This window comes from Mustela nivalis (genome assembly GCF_964662115.1).
Source record: "Mustela nivalis genome assembly, chromosome: 9".
Lineage (NCBI taxonomy): Eukaryota > Metazoa > Chordata > Mammalia > Carnivora > Mustelidae > Mustela > Mustela nivalis.
In genome coordinates, this window is record NC_139028.1 from 70844287 (window position 1) to 70870097 (window position 25811).

At 40.6% G+C, this 25811-nt stretch overlaps 1 protein-coding gene across 1 annotated transcript; it reads right to left on the minus strand.

The window, feature by feature from the left end:
- NRIP3 (nuclear receptor interacting protein 3) lies at positions 1-25766 on the minus strand. Its single transcript, XM_082683127.1, has 7 exons — positions 25506-25766; positions 6832-6993; positions 6266-6348; positions 4161-4300; positions 3533-3585; positions 3323-3417; positions 1-3022 (listed from the first exon to the last, which is right to left on the minus strand). Exons 1-7 carry the CDS (start codon positions 25677-25679, stop codon positions 3007-3009), a joined length of 723 nt encoding a protein of 240 aa, XP_082539253.1. The 5' UTR covers positions 25680-25766; the 3' UTR covers positions 1-3006.
- Between the last annotated feature and the right edge of the window lie 45 nt (positions 25767-25811).

Below are 25811 nucleotides of genomic sequence, written 5' to 3' on the forward strand. Positions count from 1 at the left end.
CAGAGGGGAAGATTTCACTTTATTGTTACATCAATCTCACAAATAAACCCAACACAGCCAGAAACAGTGAGCAGGTAGAAGTGCCAATGTAGAGGACTGGCAACAGAAGGAGGAAAGAATCCAGTTCATCTCCTCCATGTTTCCAGCCTGGAAAGATATTTCTATTACACAAAAGTCAGGGCAGCTGACACAATAAGTGATCCATTCTACAGACACTTTAGCTAAGGAATAGAAAATCTTACCAGGTGGGGTCTGTGCAAGGCAAGGAAATAGAAAAGTCAGAAAACATTTTTTCCTCATATAACTCTGGCACAGATATACCAAATAACAAAAACAATCTTTTTCAAACTTCCTGTATTTGTGATGGACATCTAATAAGGAATGAGAGGGGTACTAGTTCTATAGGCTTACTTCCTGCTACTGGCCGTCTTCAGAACACAGTGTGGCTAGACACTTTCTTCCCCAATCCTGAGTCAGAGATGCCAGAGATAATTTTCTAGGATTCTGGGAAGAACTAACCTTACCTTTTCACCTTGCCATCCCCTGAAAGGTAGATCAGGTACTCCCTCATGAATATCAAGGAGATATGGACTATCAGAACAATCAACTTGGCAGCATTTAAAGATTAATGAAGCTCAAGATTTCCCATAGCTGTCTTTAGAGACATTTTTAGGTACCTCTGTCAAGCCTGGGGTTTAAAGTACAATTATTTGTCTAGTGAATTCAAATGATCTGACTTCTGAGAGTGAGATTATGATACCATAAGCTCAGATCACCCCAACTGTTTCTATTCCAAAATTGGAAATTCAGTGACGGATTCTCAGAAGCCAAAAAGATCACTAAAGTTCATCTAATCATCCCCATGATGCCACAGAATCCTGAATTCAAAGGGCAGAATTAGTCACATCTTTCCAACACCTAAGAATTCCTGGCTTTACCTCATCTACATGGAATCCAAATAAGGATAAGCCAGGCCCAGGAACTTCCAACATGCCTTACTTGTGGCCAAGAGTCAAGGCTTGGAGTAGAAATTTCAACCTCAGGAGGAAGGGGTGAAGTATTTCAACTCAGCCTTAGGATAAGGAGCCAAATTGGTGCCATGATAGGTAGAGTAGGAGAGTGGAGAGGCCTCAGTGGAAAGGCACAGACCCCCCGCCCCCTCCCACTGCCCTGCTCAGGCAAAAAGGGGGTGAATTTGGAGGGGGCACTGAAGACTGATAAGGTGCGATCACCCCTGCTAAAGTTTAGATATGACCTTCCCTGCTGTGGCTGTGCTTAGTTTTCCATCTTGCTTCCTCTATAAAGACTGATAAGGGGGTTTGGGGGTGACCCAGGCTGCAGTATGGCTGCCTAGCTGTTCAAATGGGAGTCATTAAGTTCCTAGCCTTTAGGGAGCTTCTATAAGTCTAAAAACATTCAGAGTTCCAAAGAGTTGTTTAATAGAGGTGGGAGCTGAACACTGACAAGATTGTTGGTGGGATCTGGCAATTCAAAATTCAAAGTGGGATCCATTAAATGCTCGGAAACTACTGCTATGAACCAAGCGCAGGCTTGGAAATCTCATAAGAAGATATTCACAGCTGATTATTTTTCTGACTTCTCCATGTACTTCTATTACCAAATTGAAGGGGAGATTTCATTACAGGTATCTGTGTGCCTAAACTGACACCCCCCCAAAAAGCTTTGAGACACTCCTGTGATCTCCAACATTTTGAGAAGGGTCAAAAGACATTGCACAGCAGGAAAAAATTGTCCTTAACACTGTCAGCTCTTGCCCTGCCTCTTTTCTTGAAGCAGAACAAGGCAGAAGAGTTTCCAACCTTCAGCTCCCTGTCTGAAAATTTCATTCCTGACCTCCAGCCCGGAAAGCTTTCCATAGGTAGGACTTCCCACCAACTGATTCTACTCAGTACTTCCTTCTATTCTGGATCTGCTTGGATTTTTTTCATCTCCTTTCCCTATTCCTGATCTTAGCTACTTTAGTCTGTGGCAGACAAATAACAGACTGGGCAGAAATACTGACCAGATCTTGGGGGTAAAAATGTTTAATAATGATCCCCAGATTATTTACCAAAGCCTTCAATTCCATCTCATAAAGTGATTAATGTTCTTCTGGCTGTGGTTCCTTCTCCTCCCGTCCAAGAAGTTCAGGTAAGAGGTCATCCCACTCATTTTTGCACCCTCAGGTTTTAGGCACCAAAATAAGGTCCTAGATGCGACAATTTGGGGCAGAGAATTTTAGCAGACTTAGCACATGGGAGGAAGGGCTACCCAGAACCTCCTGGCATCCATCTCCAAAGCAGATCCTTCCCCTACCTTGCCTTTTTAAAATCTTACCTCTTCATCCTCCTTCAAGGCCTGAACACAAAAGAAGCAGCATGGGAGAATGAACATAGCCTTGGCTTGTCAAGTCTGAGTTCTATGTTCCTCTGCCATTGACTTAGTATAACAGTTTACTTAATTCATTTGCCTCTCTGGACCTATAAATGAAAAATTGGACTAGATGATCTCTCTGGGATCTTTCAGATAAACTTATTCTTGAGAAATCACGAATGAATTAGAAGAAATTCTAATTCTGAGACATAGGTATCCCGCACCTCTTTGAAACAGCTGGAGATAAAGGTCAGGTTCCTATTTATTATACATTTTAACTATAGGAAAAGAAGCAAGTGTATCTATGGAGAAAGAGAACCTGGCAGCCCCTATACTAATAAAAGCAAATTCCTGAAAGAAGCAGAGAAGTAGGCCACAAGTGAGACCTGGCAGTGTCAAAAGGTCTATAAATTAAGTAACCAGAGGAGTAAAAAACAATGGCTATAACCAGATAAGATCTCTAAGCACGGACTAAAATCTAAAGAAGTCTGGGTGGGAAGGAGCCCCTGGAGCTTCTATTAGAGGAAAGGACTTGGTCCACAGCAAGTTGCTACTGCATTTGGTTCAAACCCAATTTTCTCAATCTGTCAACCTGGTATGTGTGCACACGTGCAGACATACTGCAGTCTGTAGTTATGCTTCTGAAGTGCTGAAATGAGAAAGAAATAGAAGAAATGATACCAAATTCAAAGAAGTTAGGTTGAAGGCAAGTACAATTTTAGTTTAAAAGCTACTTATTTTCCCCACCACTCTGTGCAGTACCATCACTACTTATTCTGGAATGTGGGCTAGAGAGTTATTTAGGATGGTGAACTCTAGGGGTTGGGGATGGGTGTACTTGTGATAAGATTGAAGGACAAAGGCAAGACACAATCCAATATCCTGTGTGAGAACCCCTCCACTTAATGACAAATGGATTTTACTTGACCTGACCCATTTGGGCACTTACTTGTCTTCATTCAAGGAAACGGTCTCCACAAAAGGGATTTCTTCCTTGTCTGTCTTCCCCATGATCAGCCGGTGCTTATCCAAATTTATGATGCACTAAAAACAAGGGAGAATCACTGGTAACTGTCAGTGATCCCAAGGCCAATGGTCCATGTAAGAGGACCCCTGCTTCAGAAAGTAAGATTCAAAGGGAAAGTAGAATCAATCCTACCTTAAGGGATCGGAGAGTCTGAAGACCAAGGGACAAGTTTTTCTCATTGTCCTCTAAAAAAAAATTAAGATCCAACTACTGCTATGCTGGGTTAGAAGTCAGCCTTATCACCGTTGGATTCCATCTCATCTTCCTTCCTTCTTTCCACTCATCCATCCATCCATCCATCCATCCATCCAATAAACACCTGTTAAGCATCTATTATATTAAGTAATTTTCCTAGATCATTATAGTTAAAAGGTAATAGAGCCAAGATTCAAACCTAAGTCTTTTAAACTCTAAAGGACAAAGGCCTTTAGATAAAATTCAGGAATCTTAAGTAGTCTGGAGTAGAGTACATAAGGGTAGTCAACAATTTAAGGCGAAAGAGTAAGGGGATCTAGCCCTCTACCTCCAACTAGGTCAGAGAAAGCTCTCAGGAGCCACTTTCACTGGCACACAAAAACATTTCTTGCTCCTTACATTTTTTTTTTTTAATCCTGAATTACACACTCTTTTTTCTTAGTGATTCCAAACATTTTTAGAAGAAGTTAATATTTACAAGCATGAGATTTTAATGAGGATTTGGTGGAAGTAGGGAGGGCGTTTACAATAGGAGTCCATAGGTCCAGTTCTCAATTCTACTCACCAACCACAGCTGCTGCACAGTCCAGACGGAGGGAGCCCAGTGTGATCACCAGGTGCTCAATCTGGCCCACTACTTTCAGATGTCGGGGTAGAGAAAGCTTCTCTCCTTCATGCTTGTGAGATCTGACATGCTCCTTGAGTCTGCACCAGAGAGGGAGATATCGGAATCCCCTTGGCAGAGGTTTCTGATGGAATTGGACAATGTATACAATACCACCCCACCCACACTGTTGGACTTTTCCAGGGATTTCCTGGGATTAATTTACCAAAAAATGTGCTAGGCAGCCTATACTTCTTGCTTCAGAACTTTGTCCTACATATGCCAGGGGATACAAAAAACAAAAGATTCAGCTCCTATTCTCAAAAAGCTATGTCACTATCTGTACTGGTGAAAAACGACAGTTGATACACTCAGAAAATCCTATTCTGAATCTTAACATCCCCACCTATATGCAAGGCAATTTAGTTAACATGTCCTGTTACCCACTGTGGGTAAAAGATGTCAGAAAGGGCAGGAGTTTGTCCTAATTTTAGAAGATGCTTTTTGTTCAGCATCTAATTTTCTCTTTGCCTTCTCTATTTCAGTTTATCCTCCTCAGTTAGTCCTCAGATATAAAATTAGTGGAAGCTGGTACTTATCTGGTAAGTGCACTGATATTGATATTGATACCAGCAAGGAGTATCATGGGGAAGGTCTTGATTAACTTAACTTGTCTCTGCAGGGGAGAAAGGAAAGGAACAGCACCCAGGTTTCACACAGTTATATAAGCAGATTGGAACAGCAAGCACCCAAGATATCATGGGTTGGTGGATAAAAACTTAATTATGGACTTTCTGTGCCAATACTTCTGCTTTACTCCATTTCCTCTCTTTTGGTGTTATAGCTCATCCAAAAGAAAAATAATTGCAGTTTTACAGATGGTTATTAATTCCTCTGGAACCATGGCAGACTGCTGCCTAATTATGCACCAGGACATTATTAGTCTTCCTGGAACCATCATGTTGCACTATATCTCATCTCTTCACCACATAAAAAAGCTCAGGATTCTTCCCACAAGAGCACTTGTGTCCTGGACTTCTGCAAGCCTAAATAGCAATGTACAAAACCCACAGAGCCAGCCTCAAAGAATCACAGTGGTGGTGAGGGGTGAGGACAGGGTAGAAACAAAAGGGAACAGATCAGGTAACAGAGGTCACTAATTATAAAAATCCAGCTTTGTTCAAGTCCTACCTAAGAGTAGTATGAGCATCTTTAAAGCAGCTTAGAATGAACCATTATATCTACTATAGAGATTGTTTCAATACAGAGATTAAGCTAGGGAATGATCTGTTGTTCTTAGGGCTAGAAAAGTGGAAAAGGACATTGGGTTGATCTTTACAATTCTGGGCTAGACCTTAGGGTCCAGCTAGTACTTAGGAGGGAAGAAAAGGAAGAAGACATAAAAGAACCAATTGACTGAAAGGGAGGAAAGATATAAAATGGCTTTCTCTGACTAAAAGAGGAAGAACCCAATTCTAGCTGTTACAGAACCAAAGACATTCAATATATGAGGCCTCAAAGGCAATCCCCAGCAGGGACAGCAGTAAGACTTGCTTTTACATGTTCTTTACAGAGAGGAAAGGTTCTAAGAAACTATTAATCACACCTATGATGGTTTAGGCCCAGCAGCAATAGCAGTCCTATTCTAAGATCTGAATGACGCTTCCTCTGACAGGCAGTGTGACCTCCAGAAGGACCCTGAGTAAGCTAAGACCAACCACATCCCTGCTTTTACTCATCTGGGTTATACCAACAGGACTGCTCCTTCTAATCTGTTGTCTTTGCAGGGCATATATCAGGACCAAGGCATGGCCAACAATGAGCCAAGGATCTCACAGAGCCCAAAGGTTTTTGCTCAGAAATTAATAGGTGGGAGTTAATGGAAAATCTGATGCTTTCCTGGCTTGCTGATTTCTCCCAGGTGCCTGAGAATCCAGCTTATATCTGAACTCTGCATACTTTTCTTGGAACCTTGGTAGAGATCCTCACTATCTCTAACTTCAAAATAGATTCAGGCAAAGAGTGCATTAGCACCTGACTCCCACCCAGCACAAGTGGTTACTTACCCCAGTCTATCTACACAGGCTGAAGAGATGAGATTATATTGACAACCTGTGTCAACCAAGGCTTTCACATCTTTTCCAGCACACTGTGAAAAAGGAACATACTGCTCAGCAGGAGCCAGAGAAGCAAAAGGGAAGGGTGTAAGCTGCAGATGTCACATGAAAGCAGGGCTGGAGGGCATCTCACAATTACCCGTTGGTAATGTCTCAGCTTTAACCACTGCTGAGTCTCCTTTTAGGAGCCTTTTCCCACTGAACCTAGAGCTGACAGAGGATCCCAAAGGACTTTCTGTATTTAATTCTATATACCAAGCAGCTCTTAATCGTGTGTGTACACGTGCATGTGTGTGTCACACATCCTTTGCAAATCTAAAGAAAGTTTGGTCCTTTTTCCCATAAAGATGCACACACATAAAAATATTCCATACACTTCCTGTAAAACTCACTCATGAATTCTGTAAGACCCAAGCTCTATATACTTTGGAGGAGGGGGTACCACTATGGGAATCACAATGGGCCCACAACCTACTCTCCAGAAAACACTGGAAAAACTATTCTCAGAACATTACCTGGCAAGAAACCAAAATCATGTCATCATCGTCAGACTTCTTTAGTCCCTCAGACTTCGTCTGATTCAGTTTGTTGGTCTTGGAGGCCCAAGGGACACGACTACTTCGAAGTTTAGACAGGTTGGTTTCCATGAGGCGCCTCTGCAGAATGTTATGAGGTTGCTTGAGGAATAGAAAGCAGAATATTCTTAGTGACAAGTCATTTCCCCATTTTCCCATTGTCCTCCAGGTGCCACAGAAATAATAAAGAAGCCTCACATAACTGACCTCTACCTTTGCTTCTTATTTATTTTTCCTTCAAGCAGAGACTTCATTGGTAGTTTCAGTGCAGGTACTATAAATCAGTTTGTAATAGGCCACCTTGAATGAATCAAAGAGTAAGGTGGAACACTGGAAAATGTGGCTAGAACCAATGAATATTCTATGGTTAAAGAGAATTGAGGGACCCCTGGGATTTGGATTACCGAAGCCTGCTGTATTTCCTCCTCTTGCAAGGGCATTTCAGGAGAAAACTGAATACGTGGAATAAATGTATCCTCCCAGGTAACTTATAGAAGAGGCAGTTCACTCTCACAGGCCAAAGAAACCTACCCAGTACTGGCTGTCAGAAGCTCTGCCTACTTCCATCTCAAGACTTACTTGAAGATTTGCAGTCTCTTCTTTTGGACCTAGTCTTCATATTACTTGGTGGCCTGACTCTCCTGTGGGCTGAGTAACCCATGAGGTGGTTGGGGTGGGAAGATAGGAATTCATATCCGCTGAGCAATCCTCCCAGGAGACACACTTTGGAACTTGGCAGAACCCACAGGAATAATCCTTACTAACATCTTCTGGACCTCAAGAAGTATAATGAAACTCTTGCCATATTCTTGATATCCATTCTCTCTCTGTACAATGGGTCAAAAAGTGGGAGTATAAAAGGGGCAGATACCAAGAAACAGGAGACTTAATTAGACTTTATATCTATGTCAAGATACATAATAAGATGCAGAATGAGGAATGTGAATTCAAGTCTGCTCTCTGACAGAACTTAGAGAATTCACAGAGCAGCTATATGCATGCTCTGCTCTTTCTACCCAAAGTGGCCTCTAGAAAATATAAGTTACTTCATGATAAGGACTTATTTGACCTGAGGAATATCTATACACAAGCATCTGATTCTCAGTTTGCAATAATATTTAAAATCTCTCAAAGGAAAGATTCCAAATTTCTATGTAACACATACCAGATGCCTCTCAATTTTAGGGGGAAGAAAATCACTCTTAGAAGCTCAGAGCCTAGAATTTTCCCAGGAAAGGGGGCAGAACTGGATAAGGTCTCCATTATCTACCACCTTACAATTTCTGAGGAAGAATGGAGTCAGAGCCATGACTCATTGTAACCCTGGTGAGGCGAAGAAATGGATTCCCAAAATACACAGATTCTTGGCAAAGCAGATTCTAAATTAGTATCCTTGGGAAAAGGAGAGAGAGAGGCACTTAAGAGAAAATGAGAGCTTCTTAACTTGATAAGGAGCTAGAAGAAGTGCTAACTCTGTCAGATTTCTTTGGAGAATGATTTGCTCCTCAAAAGAAACAAATTCTTCATTCTTATCTCTCTCACTAATAAGGCTGGATTCCTAGCTCAAGTCATATTAAAGCAGGGTGTTTGCTTCTGTCAAGTCCACGCTCAACAGAAACAACTGAATTTGTACAACCGTAAGCTGAACTTGTAGAACTGAAGATTAGAAAGGACTTCAAAGGCCAATAAATGAAAGCCCTCACTGAAAATTTGGGGCTTCCCTTCTACATCAGTCTTGCTGAACACAGCTTTACTTCTCTACTCCTAATCTTCCAAAGGAGTCTAATCATCATTGGACAGATGAGGGAAATGAGGAAAAATCTGAAATTATTTTCCTTGAAGTCATCTGTCTTCTAAATTTTCCTCCTTCCTCCTCAGGTTATAAAAGATACTCAAAGTTCTCATATACTGGGGAGAAAACACATAACCTCAGACTCCACCTCCTCAGCTCCTCTAATTACACCCTTGTCTTAAATGGTCATCTTTTAAAGAAGCCAAACATTTCCTGATAACCTTCACTGAAATTACTTCTGATCCCACAATATCAATAAAAATCTCCTAATTTCCAGATCTGGTAGATATTTTTCAGTCTTCATTTTCCTTAACTTCTCTAAGGCATTTGACCCTGATGACAACTCCTGCATTTGTTCTTTTCTTTAGTAATAAAAAAAGTATCAAAAATAATATGTTCAGCGAAAAAAATTCAAGATTCACTGAAGTATATAAAATCAAAAGGGAAGGCCTCCCAACCTCTCAACCTTTTCTCGGTCCCACTCCCTACAAATAACAACCCTTAAATTTAGAAGTATGGGGCACCTGTCTGCCTTCAGCTCAGATCATGATCTCTGGGTACTGGGATTGAGGCCTGTGGGTTCACTGCTCAGTTGGGACCCTGTTTCTCCCTCTCACATTCCTCCTGCTTGTGTTCCCTCTCTCCCTGTCTGTCTCTCTCTCTCTCTGTCAAATAAATACATTAAGTAAATAAATGAATAAATAAATAAAAATTTAGAAGTATATCCTTCCAAAACTTTTTGTACATTTACAAATATATACAAAATAGGATTATACTGTAACACTGTTCTAAAATTTTCTATTTTAGTTTAATATATGAAAGACATTTTTTCTATATCAGTACATATAATTCTCCTTGTTCATTTTCATAACTAAAAGTATTGATAGTACAGGAGTTGAAAATTCACAGCTGATAAACCCATATGAAAATCAGGAATATTTTTCTGTGGTCATTTTATTATGCTGACATGTGTAACTGCACATTTACCTCTGCCCCCAACCAAAATTTCACTAAAATCAAAATCAAGGAGTAAGAAAGGCCTAAACATACAAGAGCAAAAAGAAAAAAAAGAAAGAAAACAATAACAAAAGGGAGAAACAAAAACAGACAAAATTTTGGAATCTGAGAAGCAAAAAGGAAAGTGAAAACTTATCCAAGAGTAAAGAAAGCTTAGTGCTTCACACCATTCTACTTCACACAATGCTAGAGTGGCGAAGATTGCCAGTTGTTTGCCAAAATCTGTGTTCTCCTATTCTTACTGTATAAATTCCTAGATTTTGTTTTCCAGCCTTCTTTGCAGTTAGGCATGGCCAGAAGACTGAGTTCTAGCAAAGAGAATGTGAGGCGAAGTGACATATACCACTGCTAGACTTGACCCATAAAAGTGTTCTGTGAATACTCCTCCATTCTTTTCCTCTTCTGACTGGTTAGAATGAGATGACCCTAGGGGTAACCTCCTTGGAGGTCACATGTTGGAGACAGAAGAGCCACTGTCAGCCTAGGTTCCTAAGTGACTACATGGAAAAGGGCTCTCTTGCTGACCTATTAGTACTGTTACTTAAGAAAAATGAACTATCATGTTTGAGCTATTATATATTTTGGGGTTTAGCTGTAAAAGCGGTTTTCCTATTCAAACTAAAACTCTGAAAAGGCTGAGGAGTTAGGGTTATTAGAACTTCTACTGTTAGAGGGTGGGAAATAGATCAGTATAAAGTCTGCATAAAATTCCTACTTGAGCCAGACAACCAGGAAGTACGCCAAAAGTTTATTCTTTTTGAAATAGTAACTCAGAAAACTCTAGTTGGTTAATAGTTTGTCTAAGCTTAGCAATTATGTACTGTCAGATTTCTAGAACGCTAAGGGTGAGGATAGAGTGCTATACTAGGCTAGAGCTGAAGGATATGGGTTTAAGGATTGAAAAAATCCTTCATATAATCCTTTCATATAATTAAAGAAAAAAGATCCACAATAATATCTCACATCACTATGAATTTTTGAAATATTATGAGTGACACAGATTCCAAAAGATTCTAAGGAAAAAAAGATGATCCAAATACAAAATATTAGGAAACGAGTGGCATAGGACAATTCAACGGTATTAATGAAATCTAGAAGACAATGGAATACTACTTTTTAAAAAATCTGACAGAACATAATTTCTTAACCTAGCCAAACTATAAATCAAGACTCAGGAAAATTAATTCCCAATCATTCTCAAGAAGCTACTGAAAGAAATGAGGGGAACCAATGAACAAAGAAAAAATCATAGGGTTCAAGAATAAAGGACCCAACAGAAAAGAGAAGCACAGGACATTCTGAGAATGGCCCTGAAGGAAAAATCTAGGATATAGGATGTGTAGCAGGCCTTGAGAGCAACCAGTACGAAATGAAAATTGGAGGATGGAGGGCTCAAGGAAGGATGTCTCCAAGAAAAAAGAGACGGATCTGCTATATCATCTACAGTTTTAAGGTTCCTGGAGATTTAAATTTTACATAGAAAATAACTAGGCAATTATTAATTTTGAGAAAAAGAAATACTTGCATGGGAAAGGAAATATATAGTACATCATTTGAGCCAGCTGTCAATAATATGAATATAGTCATAATAACATAAGCAGTAAATGCTGATTGGACCCCAAACAGCTATTTAACAGAATATCGGTATAATAGAAGAGAGGACATGATAAAGAGGTTAAGAGAATTAAGCCCTTACCTATTATAATAGAAAATCAATAGATAATGGTAAAATCAATAGGTCAAGAAATAGTAGTACCACCATTTACCTAGATGTATGGAGATACCTAGCACAAGGAACAGTCAAAATTTTTTTAAAGTTTTAAATTATAGACATACTTTTTTTAAAAAAAAGATTTTATTTATTTGACAGACAGAGATCACAAGTAGGCAGAGAGGCAGGCAGAGAGAGAGAGAGGAGGAAGCAGCCTCCCCACCGAGCAAAGAGCCCCATGCGGGGCTCAATTCCAAGACCCTGGGACCATGACCTGAGCTGAAGGCAGAGGCCTTAACCCACTGAGCCACCCACGCACCCCTAGACATACGTTTTTTATAAAAATAACTATTAAGTGAAAAAATACATCCCACATCTTAGGAAAGTGTTCAGTCACAAGAAAAACGAACTTACAATGACTTAAATGGAGGTGTATTTTTTCTCACATAACAAGAAGTCTGGAGGTAGGCAAATGTTAGCAATAATTCAGCAGTTTAACAGTTTCAGGGCTACTGTCTCTGTACTCTTGGATATCCCTTCATGATCATATGACGGGTGCGCCAGCTCCAGGTATTACATCCACATGTAGGAGGAAGGAGGAAGGGACTACATGCCATCTATCCCTTTTATCAAGAGAGCAAAAGCTTTCTCAGAAATCCCCTCAATATTTTCCCTAAATCTTTCTTGGTCAGAATTCTCATGGCCAGTCTTAACTAAAAGGGGGTTGGGAGAGAATCCAGCTTTTCTAATCTCTATAGAGGAATCAGGCAGATAGAAAAGGTCTGAGAATGGGCTATGATTTAGCTATCCCAGTTATCAGCCAAATCATGCAAAGACCAAAGTGTGTGTGTGTGTGTGTGTGTGTGTGTGTACATACAATGTAACTTAGGCAGGTATAATGCCAGCTCACCCTTATAACCACCTTGGCACATATTTTCTTTCATCTGCCTTACTTTGTGCATTTTATTTTATTTTCAAGTATTTATCTTCTAGTTACTTAACACATACAGTAAAATTGGTTTCAGGTGTAGAATTTCATGATTCATCACTCACATATAAAACACCCAGTGTTCATTGCAATATGTATCTTCCTTAATACCCATCACCAATTCAGCCCACTACTTTCTGCATTTTAAGACAGCACATTATTGGGCCATCTGGGTGGCTCAGTGGGTTAAGCCTCTGCCTTCCTTTCAGGTCATGATCTCAGGGTGCTGGGATTGAGCCCCGCATCAGGCTCTCTGCTCAGCAGGGAGCCTGCTTCCACCTCTCTCTCTGCCTACTTGTGATCTCTGTCTGTCAAATAAATAAATAAAATCTTTTTTAAAATACAGCACATTCTTTGCAGACATTTGAGTTTGTGGTACAAATACACCTCAATTTAATTACTTAAATATTTTTTTTTAAGATTTATTTATTTGACAGACAGAGATCACAAGCAGGCAGAGAGGCAGGAAGAGAGAGAGAGGAGGAAACAGGCTCCCTGCTAAGCAGAAAGCCCGATGCGGGGCTCGATCCCAGGACCCTGGGATAATGACCTGGCCCGAAGGGAGAGGCTTTAACCCACTGAGCCACCCAGACGCCCCTAATTACTCAACTATTAATGGACATTTAGATTGTTTCCACATGTCTATCATTAGAAACAATACTATAGTAAAACTTAACATTCCATTTTATTGACACTCTCCTCACTGGCTTCTAAAAATCACCTTTCTGTCTATTCTCCATCTCTTTTACCAGTTTCTCTGCCTCTGCTCATTTCTTAAATCATCACTCTGTCTCTGTCCTTTTCTCATTGTACATATCCTTTCAAGGCAACCTTATCTACTTTCATTGCATATGAAATGATGATTTTATGATGATGATTATCTCATGCCCAGACCTCACTTTTGAGTTTCAGATGCACAGATCGAACTGCCACTTTGAATTTTCCACTTAGACATTCCATGTACTTTCAAACTTAACTTGTCCCACTGATCTTTGCTACAAAACCTGCACTTTCTCCCTTATTCCCAATCTTGGTGAATGAAACTCTGCCTCTTTAACACCTTTTATTTCTCTATCCATTTCTACCATTACTGCTAATTCAAGCAATCTTCTAAAAAATTACTTTCATGGTTTCCTTACCCTACAGTTGTTCTCTTGTCAGCTATATTGAACACAAAATCTTCAATTTAACATTTAAGATCTTCCACTAACTTGCCACTCATCTTCCTTCCCAACTTACCTCTATTTCTCCATGAAATCTTTCTACTTTTTTTTTTTTTTTTTTTTTTTTTTTTTTTTTTAAGGATTTTATTTATTTGACAGGGAGAGGGCGAGCACAAGCAGGGTGAAAGGCAGAGGCAGAACCAGGCTCCCTGGTGAGCAGGGAGCCTGAAGACTTTCTACTTTCAGAAAAATGACCAGTTGTCACATACTACCCTGGGCAAATCACTAATCTTGCTAGGCATTACTTTTCTCAGGCCTTGCTTTCTTCATCAGTAATAAAATAAGTTTGAACTCCAAAGTCCTGTTCACTTCTAACACTCTGGATTATTCCCTTTCCACCAACTTGTAAAATGGCACCACCATACACCCAACCATTCTTTTCTTTTCTTTTTTTAAAATTAAGATCCTATTTGTCAGAGAGAGAGAGCAAGCACAAGCAGGGGGAGCAGCATCCCAGGGAGAGGATTGGGATCCCAACACCCATCCATTCTTGATTCTTTTCTTTCCCTAACACTCCCTCCCAAAGTACTATTGTTGCTTCCTCTAAAACATATCTAGAATTGATCTACTTCTCCCCATCTTTACCTCAAGTCTGATCAAAGCCACCATCACCTTTTTTCTTGCATACTTACAGAAAAGTTTCAAAGTTTGTTAGATCTTAAAAATGCAATGTATGGATACCTGGGTGGCACAGTTGGTTACGTGTCTGTCTTCTGCTCAGGTCATGAACCCAGGGTCCCAGGATTGTGCCCCACAGGTCAAGGAGCTTGTTTCTCCCTTTCCTGCCCCCTACTTGTGCTCTCTCTCAAATAAATGAGTAAAATCTTTTAAAAAATGCAATGTAACTTTAGTTGTCCTCATCCTCTAAGTTTTATTTTAAATAATGCAATTTAAAAAAAAAATTTGAGGTACTGGGGCGCCTGGGTGGTTCAGTGTCTAAAAGCCTCTGCCTTCGGCTCAGGTCATGATCCCAGGGTCCTGGGATTGAGCTTCGCATCAGGCTCTCTGCTCTACAGGGAGCCTGCTCCACCCCCCCTTGCCTGCCTCTCTGCCTACTTGTGATCTCTGTCTGTCAAATAAATAAACAAAATCTTAAAAAAATTTTTGAGGTGTAATTACATTATACATATATTATATTAGTTACAGGTATATGACATAATGATTTCATGTTTATATATACTGCAAAATGTTCACCACAATAAGTCTGGTTAATATCCATAACCACATATAGTTACAATCTTTTTCTTTTCTTATAATGAGGACTTCTAGATCTACCCTCTTACCAAATTTCAAATATGCTGTACACTATAACTACAGTCATCATGCTGTGCATGATAGCCCCATGGCTTATTTTTTTTATAACTAGAAGTTTTTACAATTTGACCACCTTCATCCATTTCACCCACCTGCCCTCCAGCAACCACCAATCTATTCTCTGTATCTATGAGCTTGGTTGTTGTTTTGTTTTTCAGATTCCACATATAAATGAGATCATACGGTATTTGTCTTTCTCTGTCTGACCTATTTCACTTAGCATAATGTCCTCATGGGCATCCATGTTGTCAAAAGTGGCAAGATTTGATTTTTTTTAAAGATTTTATTTATTTGACAGAGAGAGAGAGGGCAGCAGGCTCCCTGCTGAGCAGAGAGCCTGATGCGGGGCTCGATCCCAGGATCCTGAGATCACGACCCAAGCCGAAGGCATCAGCTTAACCCACTGAGCCACCCAGGCACCCCAAGATTTGATTCATGGCTAAATATTATATACAACAGACACACAGACATACACACCCCCCCCCACATTTTCTTTGTCCATTCATCCACAGATGGATACCTAGGTTGCCTCCATATATATATTTCTTGACTCGTCATTTCTTATTTGAACTGCAAAAAATTCCTAACTCGTTTTCTTCCTCTTTTCACTCTTCTTCCAACTCATTCTCTACATAGCAACCAGGGTGAGTTTTTAAAAATATAAGTTAGATAATACATTCCCTTACTCAAAACTCCTCAATGGCCTCTTACTGTTCTTTGAACAAAATTCAAACTTCTTACCATGGTCCATATGGTTCTGCATCATCTGATCCCTGTCCATTTCTCCAGCCTCTATCTATATACCATATACTTGCCACACTCCCTTTGTTCATCCACACCTCCTTGCTCAAAAACTTTCTCATTCCAGTGCTTTTGCACTTGCTATTCCCTCTGAAATGTTCTCCCACTAACACTTCAAATAGTTAGCTTGCTCTCATCAGCTCAAATGTCACTTCATCAAAGATATCCTTCTTGCCTATACTATTTAAAGTGGGTACCCCACCACTTTAGTTATTAACATATCCCACTGTTTCTTTTGTAACGATTATAAATTATTTTGCTTATTTACCTGTTTACTATTTTACTCCCCCACTAGATTGTTAATTCCACAAGGGCAGGGACCTTAACTGTCTTGATCACATCTGTATCCTTAGCTCTTGATACAGTACCGAACAAACAAATCTCTACTCTTTACTTCTTCAAAAACCCTTTATTGATTAACATCATCTAGTTCTTTCTTTCTGAATCCCTATACTTACTCATTATATAATTTGTACTACCTACTTTCCCACACCTTGACTATTGCTTTGTAAATTTACTTAAGTAGTTTATGTTTATTGAAATATCAGCTTTCTAAGAACTGTCTTCTATTTTCCTGATGTCCTTCAAAATACACATTAGTAATTAGCTAGAAGGGTACTATAGGTATTCTGGTAACCTTTTGGACATAATTCACAAGTCATCCTCCTGACATGGATCTTACTTTATGCTTTACCTCAACAAGGTAACTACTAACCCAAGCAGTTCCTGGTTCTCTTCTGTTCCTGAAATGTGGCTGCTAAACTTTAACCAGGGCTTAGACATCTAAACTTTAGCAGTAAGCACAAATGTGCCGCCTTCGTTATCATCAGGAGTTTCTGAAGGAAATGGGCTCTGTGGGCAGTACTGTATTCTGGGTAGAAAGAGCTGAGGTTCCTCAATCTGGCACCCAATATGCTTAAATACCTCTACTAATCAGGCTGTAGCGTGGGAAGAAAAGTGAGGTGAGAGGAAGTAGATTATACTGCAAGAATGCCACAAAATCATGATTTGAGCAAGAACTTCTAAGGCCGCTTTCTCAATCCCTTTACCTATCTGCACTGAACCCAGACAGAATCAAACTAATGGAGTTTTGTGATCCACAGAATAGACCAGACTGGAAAACAGGGGAAATGACACAAGTCTACCTTCTTTGTAGCATTTACTCCCAGAGGAGAAACCCAACCTTTCTACCCACCAATAGAACCACAGCTAGAACTACTTAGAAATAGGGGTTAGCAAATATGGTCCACAAGCCAAAGCCAGCTTGATGCCCATTTTTATAAATAAAGGTTTACTGAAGAAAAACCAACTCCACTCATTTACTGTCTATGGCTGCTTTTGCACTATGATAGCAGAGCTGAGTAGTTGAAACAGAGACAGTTTGCACTGAAAAGCTGAAAATAGTCACTCTCTGGTCCTTTACAGAAAAAGTTTGCCAACCCTTGCTTAGAGTAGTGTTTAAAATATGTGCTTTACAGAATTAGACCTATAAATACAGAGAACAAATTGATGGTTGCCAGAGGGGATGGGGTGGGAGGGGTGAGCAAAATGGGTGAAGAAGTGAGAGATATGGCCTTCCAGTTGTGGAATGAATATGTCATGGGAAGAAAAGGCAAAAAAAAATGATATTGTAATAGCGTTGTATAGTGAGAGATGGTAGCTACACTTGTGGTGAGCAAAGCATAACCTATAGAGAAGCTGAATCACTATGTTGTACATCTGATACCAATGTAAAAATAGTGTCATCTATTTTCAAATAAAAAATTAAAATTAAATCAATAAAAATAAAAAATAAACTGTCGAGAGAAAACTCCACCAACCTCAAAATCTATACCTGCTAAATTATCCTTCAAAAGTGAAGAAATAAAGGCTGTCTCAGAAAAACAAAAATTGAAGAAATTTGTTGCTAGTGATGTGCCTTCCAAGAAATATTAGAGAAGAAAATGATATAAGTCAGAAAACTGAATCTCAATAAAGACAGCAAGACCACTGTAAAATCAAAAAGTGAAGCTAAAATAAAACCTTCCTTCTTATTATTCTTAATTAATATAACAGATAACAGTGTTTTCAAAATATTAACAGCAATAATATATTTGATTACATATGGATCTACTCATCTTAGTGATGCTCAAGACAAGCTTCATATGTAAGTTCCCTTTGCTTATTAAACTTGTCAACTATCAATAAATTGAAATAAATTAAGAAAAATAACAAAATAAAATACATGCTTTAGAGTCAGACAAAGTTGAGTTCAAGTCAGTAAAAACTTTGTAGGGTATCTATAAGGATTAAATGAGATATCCATATGGAGTACTTAACACTGTGTCAGGTACACAGTAAGCACTCAAATGTTGCTAAGTATATGTCTGTGTGTGTGTGTGTGTGTGTATTTAAAACTCTCACAGTCACCCTAAAATTGAAACTGATTACCATTCACCTTTTTTTTTTTCTTAAAAGGACATGAAATCATCCTATTCCATTTTAGTCCTTATTTAAAGTTTGTAGATAAACATGTATTCCTAGCTGACTCTCATTTCAAGTCTAATATATATGTCTATCAGGTCTTAGAAATCTAAAAGAGGCACAGTATCTGTGCCTTCTCTTCTTCTCTCATACAACATGTGACCCATTCTACCCCCTGGAAACACAGACAGGTTTTCTCTGGGTTTACAGTTGCTCAAAAACACGTGAGGCTGTATCTAAAGCAGGCTGTCATACTGCGCTAGACCTTCTGTGTGACCCACAGATATGTTATTTCAAAGAGAAGGGCCTTATTCCTCATTGTTTTCTGCTTTGTGGATTGGTCTGAGACAGTGGTTTCTCAGGTGCCCATGGTGGACTGCATTTTTGTTAGGAAGTGTTCACACATAGGCAGGGATTGAACCAGATAAACTGTTAAGTTCTTACTCTGAGGTTCTACAGGGCACACTCTTTCCTCTCTGTAACATCTCATAGTTGGCTGACTCACCATGAAATGATGAACCTGTAATCAAATGCTGATCTCCATCACTATTGTACCATTGGGTTAGAGTAATCACTTATTTCTCTGAGCTCCACTAATGCTTATTGACTGTAAGACCTGGCAACTAGCATAAACTTCCTGGTGGTGTTATCTATTTTCTTGTGGACCGGTCTACTCAACAGCTACACTGGCTTAAGAGATACTCCAAACTCAACTCATTCAAAAATCAAATTCCTGATTCTTATTCCTTATCCCTAATCTGCTCTTCCTGTAGTCTTACCCATTTCAGTAAATGGCATCTTTATTGTTCCAATTGTTAGATCAAAAACCTTAAGGTCATTTCTGATTACTCTTTCTTTTCTTTTCTTTTTTTTTTTTTTTTTATAAACATATATTTTTATCCCCAGGGGTACAGGTCTGTGAATCACCAGGTTTACACACTTCACAGCACTCACCAAAGCACTTACCCTCCCCAATGTCCATAATCCCACCCCCTTCTCCCAAACCCCCTCCCCCCAGCAACCCTCAGTTTGTTTTGTGAGATTAAGAGTCAGAGACAAGTAGACAGAGAGGCAGGCAGAGAGAGAGGGGGAAGCAGGCTCCCTGCTGAGCAGAGAGCCCGATGCGGGGCTCGATCCCAGGACCCTGGGATCATGACCCAAGTCGAAGGCAGAGACTCAACCCACTGAGCCACCCAGGTACCCCCTGATTACTCTTTCTTTCAGATCCTTAATCTAATCTGTCAACTAAACTTATCAGCCTACCTTCAAAATATATCCAGGGCTTTTCCCATCCCTTTCACCACCATCATACTGCTCTGAGCCACCTTTACCTGTCAACTGGATTACCATATAACAGCCTCCTAACCAGTCTCCTTGCTCCTACTCTTGCCCCTCTTCAGCCTAATCCACACAGTAGTCTGAATAATCTTTTTATAAAATAGGTCATGTCATCTTACCCCTCTGCACAAAGTCTTCTATTGGTTTCCCAAAATGGATTAAAAGCCAATATCTATATAATGACCTATAAAGCCCTGAGTGGTCTGGCCTCCCACTACGCCTCTGATATTATCTCTTATCACCCTCCACTTGCTCACTCTGCCCTGGCCACAGTGACCTTACAGTTTTTCAATCACATCAGTTCACTGACACTTCAGGCCCCTGCGCTTTCTGTTCCTTCTGTCTAAAACATTCTTTCCCAAGATATTTTGCTCTCTGCCTTCCTTCAGTATCTCCTAAAATGTAATCTTATCAGAGAAGCCTTCCCTGACTACATTTATGAAGTAAGTTTGCACTCCACCTTACTCTGGCATTGTGCTCTCTATTCTCCTTATCCTGGTTCATCTTCTCCACAGCACTTATTGCTACTTGTTATATTACATATTTACTTGTTTTTATTTTCTGCCTTCTCCTCTCACAACAATACAAATTCCATTAGGACAGAAACTCCACTTTGGTTCACTATTGTATCTTTTTTCTTTTTTAGGATTTTATTTATTTATTTGACAGAGAGAGAGAGAACACAAGTAGGCAGAGTGGCAGGGAGAGGGAGAAGCAGCCTCTCCGTCAAGCAGTGAGTCCGACAGAGGGCTCGATCCCAGGATCCCAGGATCATGACCTGAGCAAAAGACAGATGCTTAACTGACTGAACCATCCAGGTGCCCCATGTTCACGATCATATCTTTAATGCTTAGAGTACTGACCAACATGTAATAAGCATTCAATAAATATTTGTGAAATGAATGAATCTATCCTGTCCTTCCCCCTAATCTATATAAACTTCTCATAGAAAAAAACTTTACTATCTTCTTTGTGGTCTGAGCACCTAGCACTGTATCCTGAACACAGTTAAGTGTTCAAATAATGTTTCCTATAATTAGGACACAATCATGGCTCTGGAAATCTTCAGTTTGCACCAGATCCTAGTATTATATTGGTATTTCATGCTCCTCTTCTAAAGCTCCAAAGTTCTCTGATTCAAAACCTGTGGTATTATAGATGACTTGTGGCAGTCTGATTAGGTAGATCAGATACTCAGAGTACAGAGCTAGTTATTTCATGGTCAGTTTGCTTTGCTGTGTTCCATAATCCTTGCTCTAGCATCCATTCCTAATTCTAGTGAGTATTCTAAAGCATTTGGCTATAAACACAATCAATCATAGATAGGAAAGAAAATGCTCTCTCTATTCCTGGACAACTAAGGATGTGGCCTGATGGTCAGTAATATCATACAGGGAAAACATCATGAGAGGACTGGTTTGTTTTTTGTTTTGCTTTTTGTTTTTGGGGGGACAGGACTATTTTTTTTGCCTTTTTTTACACATACAAATATTTATTATTATGAGCTTATTTTAAAAGTATCGTCTGCTACTATTGAGAGATACAACTACAATAAAAAAACAAAACAAAAAACCCCACTAGATTTTTCAGCAAAAATATTCTGGACTTGGTTCATTCTCAAAAAGTCTAAAATAACTTAGTCTCATAGTGAAGTAATGTTATGTTATTTGTGTATCAGTACTATTTACTTTTTTAAAAATTTTTTAAAATTTTTTATAAACATACAATGTATTATTATCTCCAGGGGTATAGGTCTATGAATCACCAGGTTTACACACTTCACAGCACTCACCATAGCACATGCCCTCCCCAATGTCCATAACCCCACCCCCCTCTCCCGAGCCCCCTCCCAGCAGCAACCCTAAGTTTGTTTTGTGAGATTAAGAGTCACTTATGTTTTGTCTTCCTCCAATTCCATCTTGTTTCATTAATTCTTTTCCTACCCCCCAAACCCCCAATGTTGCATCTCCACTTCCTCATATCAGGGAGATCATAGGATAGTTGTCTTTCTCGATTAACTTATTTCACTAAGCATAATACCCTCTAGTACCACAGGACTATTTTTTTTAATATCAAAAATACCATTTTTCATTTTCGTAAAACTTTTTCAGTAATACTGTCTGATATTTATTAGGTAGAGCTGAAACCAAGAAGTGAGGCTCTCATGTTGCTGGTGGAATATAAATTGACCAATTCTATAGGAAAGCAGTTTGGCAATGTTTCCAAAGTGATGAGACTGTTTTTAAAAATCAAAATCCCGGGCACCTGGGTGGCTCAGTGGGTTAAGCTGCTGCCTTCGGCTCAGGTCATGATCTCAGGGTCCTGGGATCGAGTCCCGCATTGGGCTCTCTGCTCAGCGGGGAGCCTGCTTCCTCCTCTCTCTCTCTGCCTACTTGTAATCTCTCTCTGTCAAATAAATAAATAAATAAAATCTAAAAAAAAAAATCAAAATCCCTACCTCAATGAAAAGAACATTTATGAAACTGACAGCTAAGACAAAAGAAATTACAAGAACCAAAACTCCAAGAGTGGAGATTTTTTCCCCCAGCTTCATCAACTTTTAAAAAAAATAATAAATCACATAAAATATTACTCATATCTCTGAATTTGGTTCTTAATCTAATACAGAAAAAAAGCCATCACAAAATGGAAGGATAAGCAAAGTAAGATAATCAGACATAAGAAATAGGATTAATATCCACACTAGACTTTGTAGTAGCCAACTACACACAAACAGGAATAGGACAAATGTACTCCCCTGGGGCCAACAGAAGACCACATCTGATTGCCTATGGATGCTTTCTGCTAATCCAAACAAAAAGTTGGAGGCTGGTATCAAATAGTGAATGTTACAGAAACAGCATGGTAAAGGTAGATAATTCATAAAACCCAGGAGTATAATTCTAATATAGGTCACTAGTGTGAGGAAAACAACCCAGTCTTCTCCACTGGCACAAACCCCAGAGTCAATTAAAACTAATTTGTCCTCTATTTCTGTACCATCAGCAACAACGAATACCTAATTTGTCCTTTCACCCTATCTCCCTCTGGTGCCATCCATTCCTTTTTCCCTCTTCCGTTAGTTTGCACTACAGACGTATTCGATCAGTTTTGGCACCCTCAGAATTTCACTTCGGTGAGAGGAAATTGAGTCAACATTGGTCTGTATTACCAGATGTATCCATGAAGTAAAGCGATCTGGTCCTTATAAGGTTATTTCTTAGATTGTACTGAGGCAGCAACATCAGTTCTAAAAGAGCTTAATCATGTCACCACACCTCAGTACTCACACCTTTCCTTTCCCTACCTCAATCTGCCTTGGTTTCTGTGACCTTTTCTAGCTCTTCTGTGCAATAATTTGCACATTAAGGGTGTGAGAACAGTGAGAAAGGGATATCAAGTCCATGGCAATGGTGGGGATGGAGGTGGGGAGGGAAAGTGTGAACCCCAATTCAGCGTCTCACAGTAAACCGCTGTGCGTCAGACCTATGGCAATAACTTGCTTAAGGATGCTTCCTCATTCCAGCCTACTGCCTGTTTTATATTATCAGCTCCTGTGTGGCTCAACTGACACAGACTGGAGTCAGAAGAGCAGATGGAACTCTTCCTACACAGGATGAAGTAATATAAGGAATGCTAAGCAGAAGGATAGAGTGGTAATTCCTCAGGGCCAGGGAACTCTGAAAGCCCAAGACAACCAAACGTCAACCATTTCTTAAATCCAGTCTATGGGGAAGAAAAACGTTCCACACTTTACTTCTTTTCCTAAATACTCCCTCTTTATTCATTCCCAAGGCTTCTAGGAACTAGATTATTTTGGTCTGAAGATAGGAAGACTTAGATCTGGTTTGCTAAATGAAACGAGACTACTTTAAATTGAAAGAAGGGAAAAAAGAGAGTTCTCTTTTCTAGGAATGTATTTCAGTCACTCACCACTCTGAGTTAGCATAAATTAGATTGACTATCCTGTGGCTTTAAGCAGCAAAACTACCTCTGGGGGGAGCAGGGGAAGTGGGAACAGAGCAAAATAACTGGGTAGCCAACCCCTGCCCAAAAATAACTAAAATTGGGTGCCTGGGTGGCTCAGTAGATTAAGCAGCTGCTTTGGGCTCGGGTCAGGATCCCAGGGTTCTCAGATTGAGTCCTGCATCTGTCTCCTTGCTCAGCAGGGAGCCTGCTTCTCTCCCTCTGCCTGCTGCTCCCCCTGCTTGTGCTCTCTCTCTCTTTCTTAAATAAATAAATAAAATCTTATAAAAACTAAACAAAACAAAAATAACTAAAATTATTTTTTTATCAAAATGGGGGAGGGCAAATCTAATATTAGTATCTGTCATTAGAGATATTTTTTAAAAAAGGAAGTAGATTCAGAAGTTCTTCATCGTCATCTGGGGTTTTAAATGGCAATTTCAGTGAACCAGGTGACATCATTCCTCCTTCCCTGCCAAATTAAATATTCCAAAATCTCAAAAAATACTGAAAAAATTGTACAGAGCACCTACCTCATTTGAACGTCATTTAACTAATGCTTCACAAGTTATTGCCCAGATGCATAAAGTGATTGTGAAATTCGAGAAAACTACAAGACTCCAGATAGGGGCAGCTGGGTGGCTCAGGTGGTTAATCAGCTGTCTCTTAATTTCAGCTCAGGTCATGATCTCGGGGTCCTGGAATGGAGCCTGTGTTGGGCTCCACAATTAGCAGGGAATCCTCTCTTTCTGTCTCTCTCTGCCCTTCCTCCCTGCTCTTGTGAGCTCTCTTTCTCTCATATAAATAAATCTTTAAAAAAGGAAAAGAGGGGCGCCTGGGTGGCTCAGTGGGTTAAAGCCTCTGCCATCAGCTCAGGTCATGATCCCAGGTCCTAGGATCAAGCCCAGCTCAGGTCATGATCCCAGGTCCTAGGATCAAGCCCCGAGTCAGGCTCTCTGCTCAGCGGGGAGCCTGCCTCTCTGCCTACTTGTGATCTCTGTCAGTTAATAAATAAAATCTTAAAAAAAAAAAAAAAAGGAAAAGAAAAGAAAACTTCTGATAAAACCACAAAACTAAACATATATTTGCCCCAGTACCACTACGGTGACTGAAGGATGAGTCAAATATGGTTCTTCAGTGACCCTGGACCACCCACCCTCCCCCGTAGAGGACAACATGGTCTTTGAACCCAGACCTCCAGTCCTAGAGTTCCTCCTTCTTAAGGCAAAGAAAGACCCTGCCAGAAAAAAAGCTTGCACCAGCACCAGCTCCAGACGTTAACTGGTCAGTGAGATGGAGCAGCTGGTTTCCTTTATTCACTCTTTGTGGGTAGGGGAAGAGATGAGATTGCCGAAGAGATGTTTGGGGTTCAAGAAACCTCCTTCACATTCGACCCCTTTTCCCCCCACTCCCACCCCAGGATGGAAGGTTAAGGCAGATAAGCCCAAAATCAAACGGAAAAATTGATTTTGCATAGGGAGAAAAGGATTTAACAAAATCATCTGGGTATGGTGACTGCCAAGAGACCACCCCCTCCCCATTCCCACTTCTATCTCTCCTTCCCAAACCCATTAGGAATCACCTCTGTCTGGGTCACTGGACCAAGCAGCCCGGCCAAGCGAGGCTCAATCAGGCAATCAGATTCGGTACTACGAGTAAAAATAACGGGAAAGAAAGGCGACTACAGGGCCAGACGGCAGGGCAGGGTCTCCTACTCGAGAGGAGAGAAGCACGAAGGGAAGAGGCAGAGCGGAAGGCTGCGCAAGCTGGTAAAGCTACGACGGAATCCCGAGGGAAAGCGAAGCAGGGAGATGCTGGATGAAGAGGAATTCGGAACAGCAATAGCAACAGAGAGGACAGCGCCAGGAGGGGGCGGGAGCCGGGGCCTGGCCGGTGACTCAGTGAAAGCGGCCAAGGGCGGGCCCCGGGAGAGGCACAGCGCGAAGGTGACCGGCCGCCGCGCGCGGGAATCCCGAGGCGGGCACGGCCGCGGGGGCTCACCGTGTCCTTGGACGAGCCCAGCTTCTTGAGACCGTCCAAGGGCAGCAGGTCGGCGGAGTCCTTATGAATGAACTGCACGGCCTGTTTCATCCGGCGCTGCTGCCGCAGCGACGCCGCCTCCCGCTTGTCCGTCTCCTTGCGGCCGCCCTCGCTGAGGAGCCCTGAGTAAAACATCGCTGAGGCGCCCGCGGCCCAGCGTCCCCGGTTGCTCCGCGCTCTACCGCTACCCTCAGCCTCGAGCTCCTCCAGCGCCGCGAGAGCCGCGCGCCGAGCATTTTATAGCCGAGCGTGACGTCACGGGGAGCA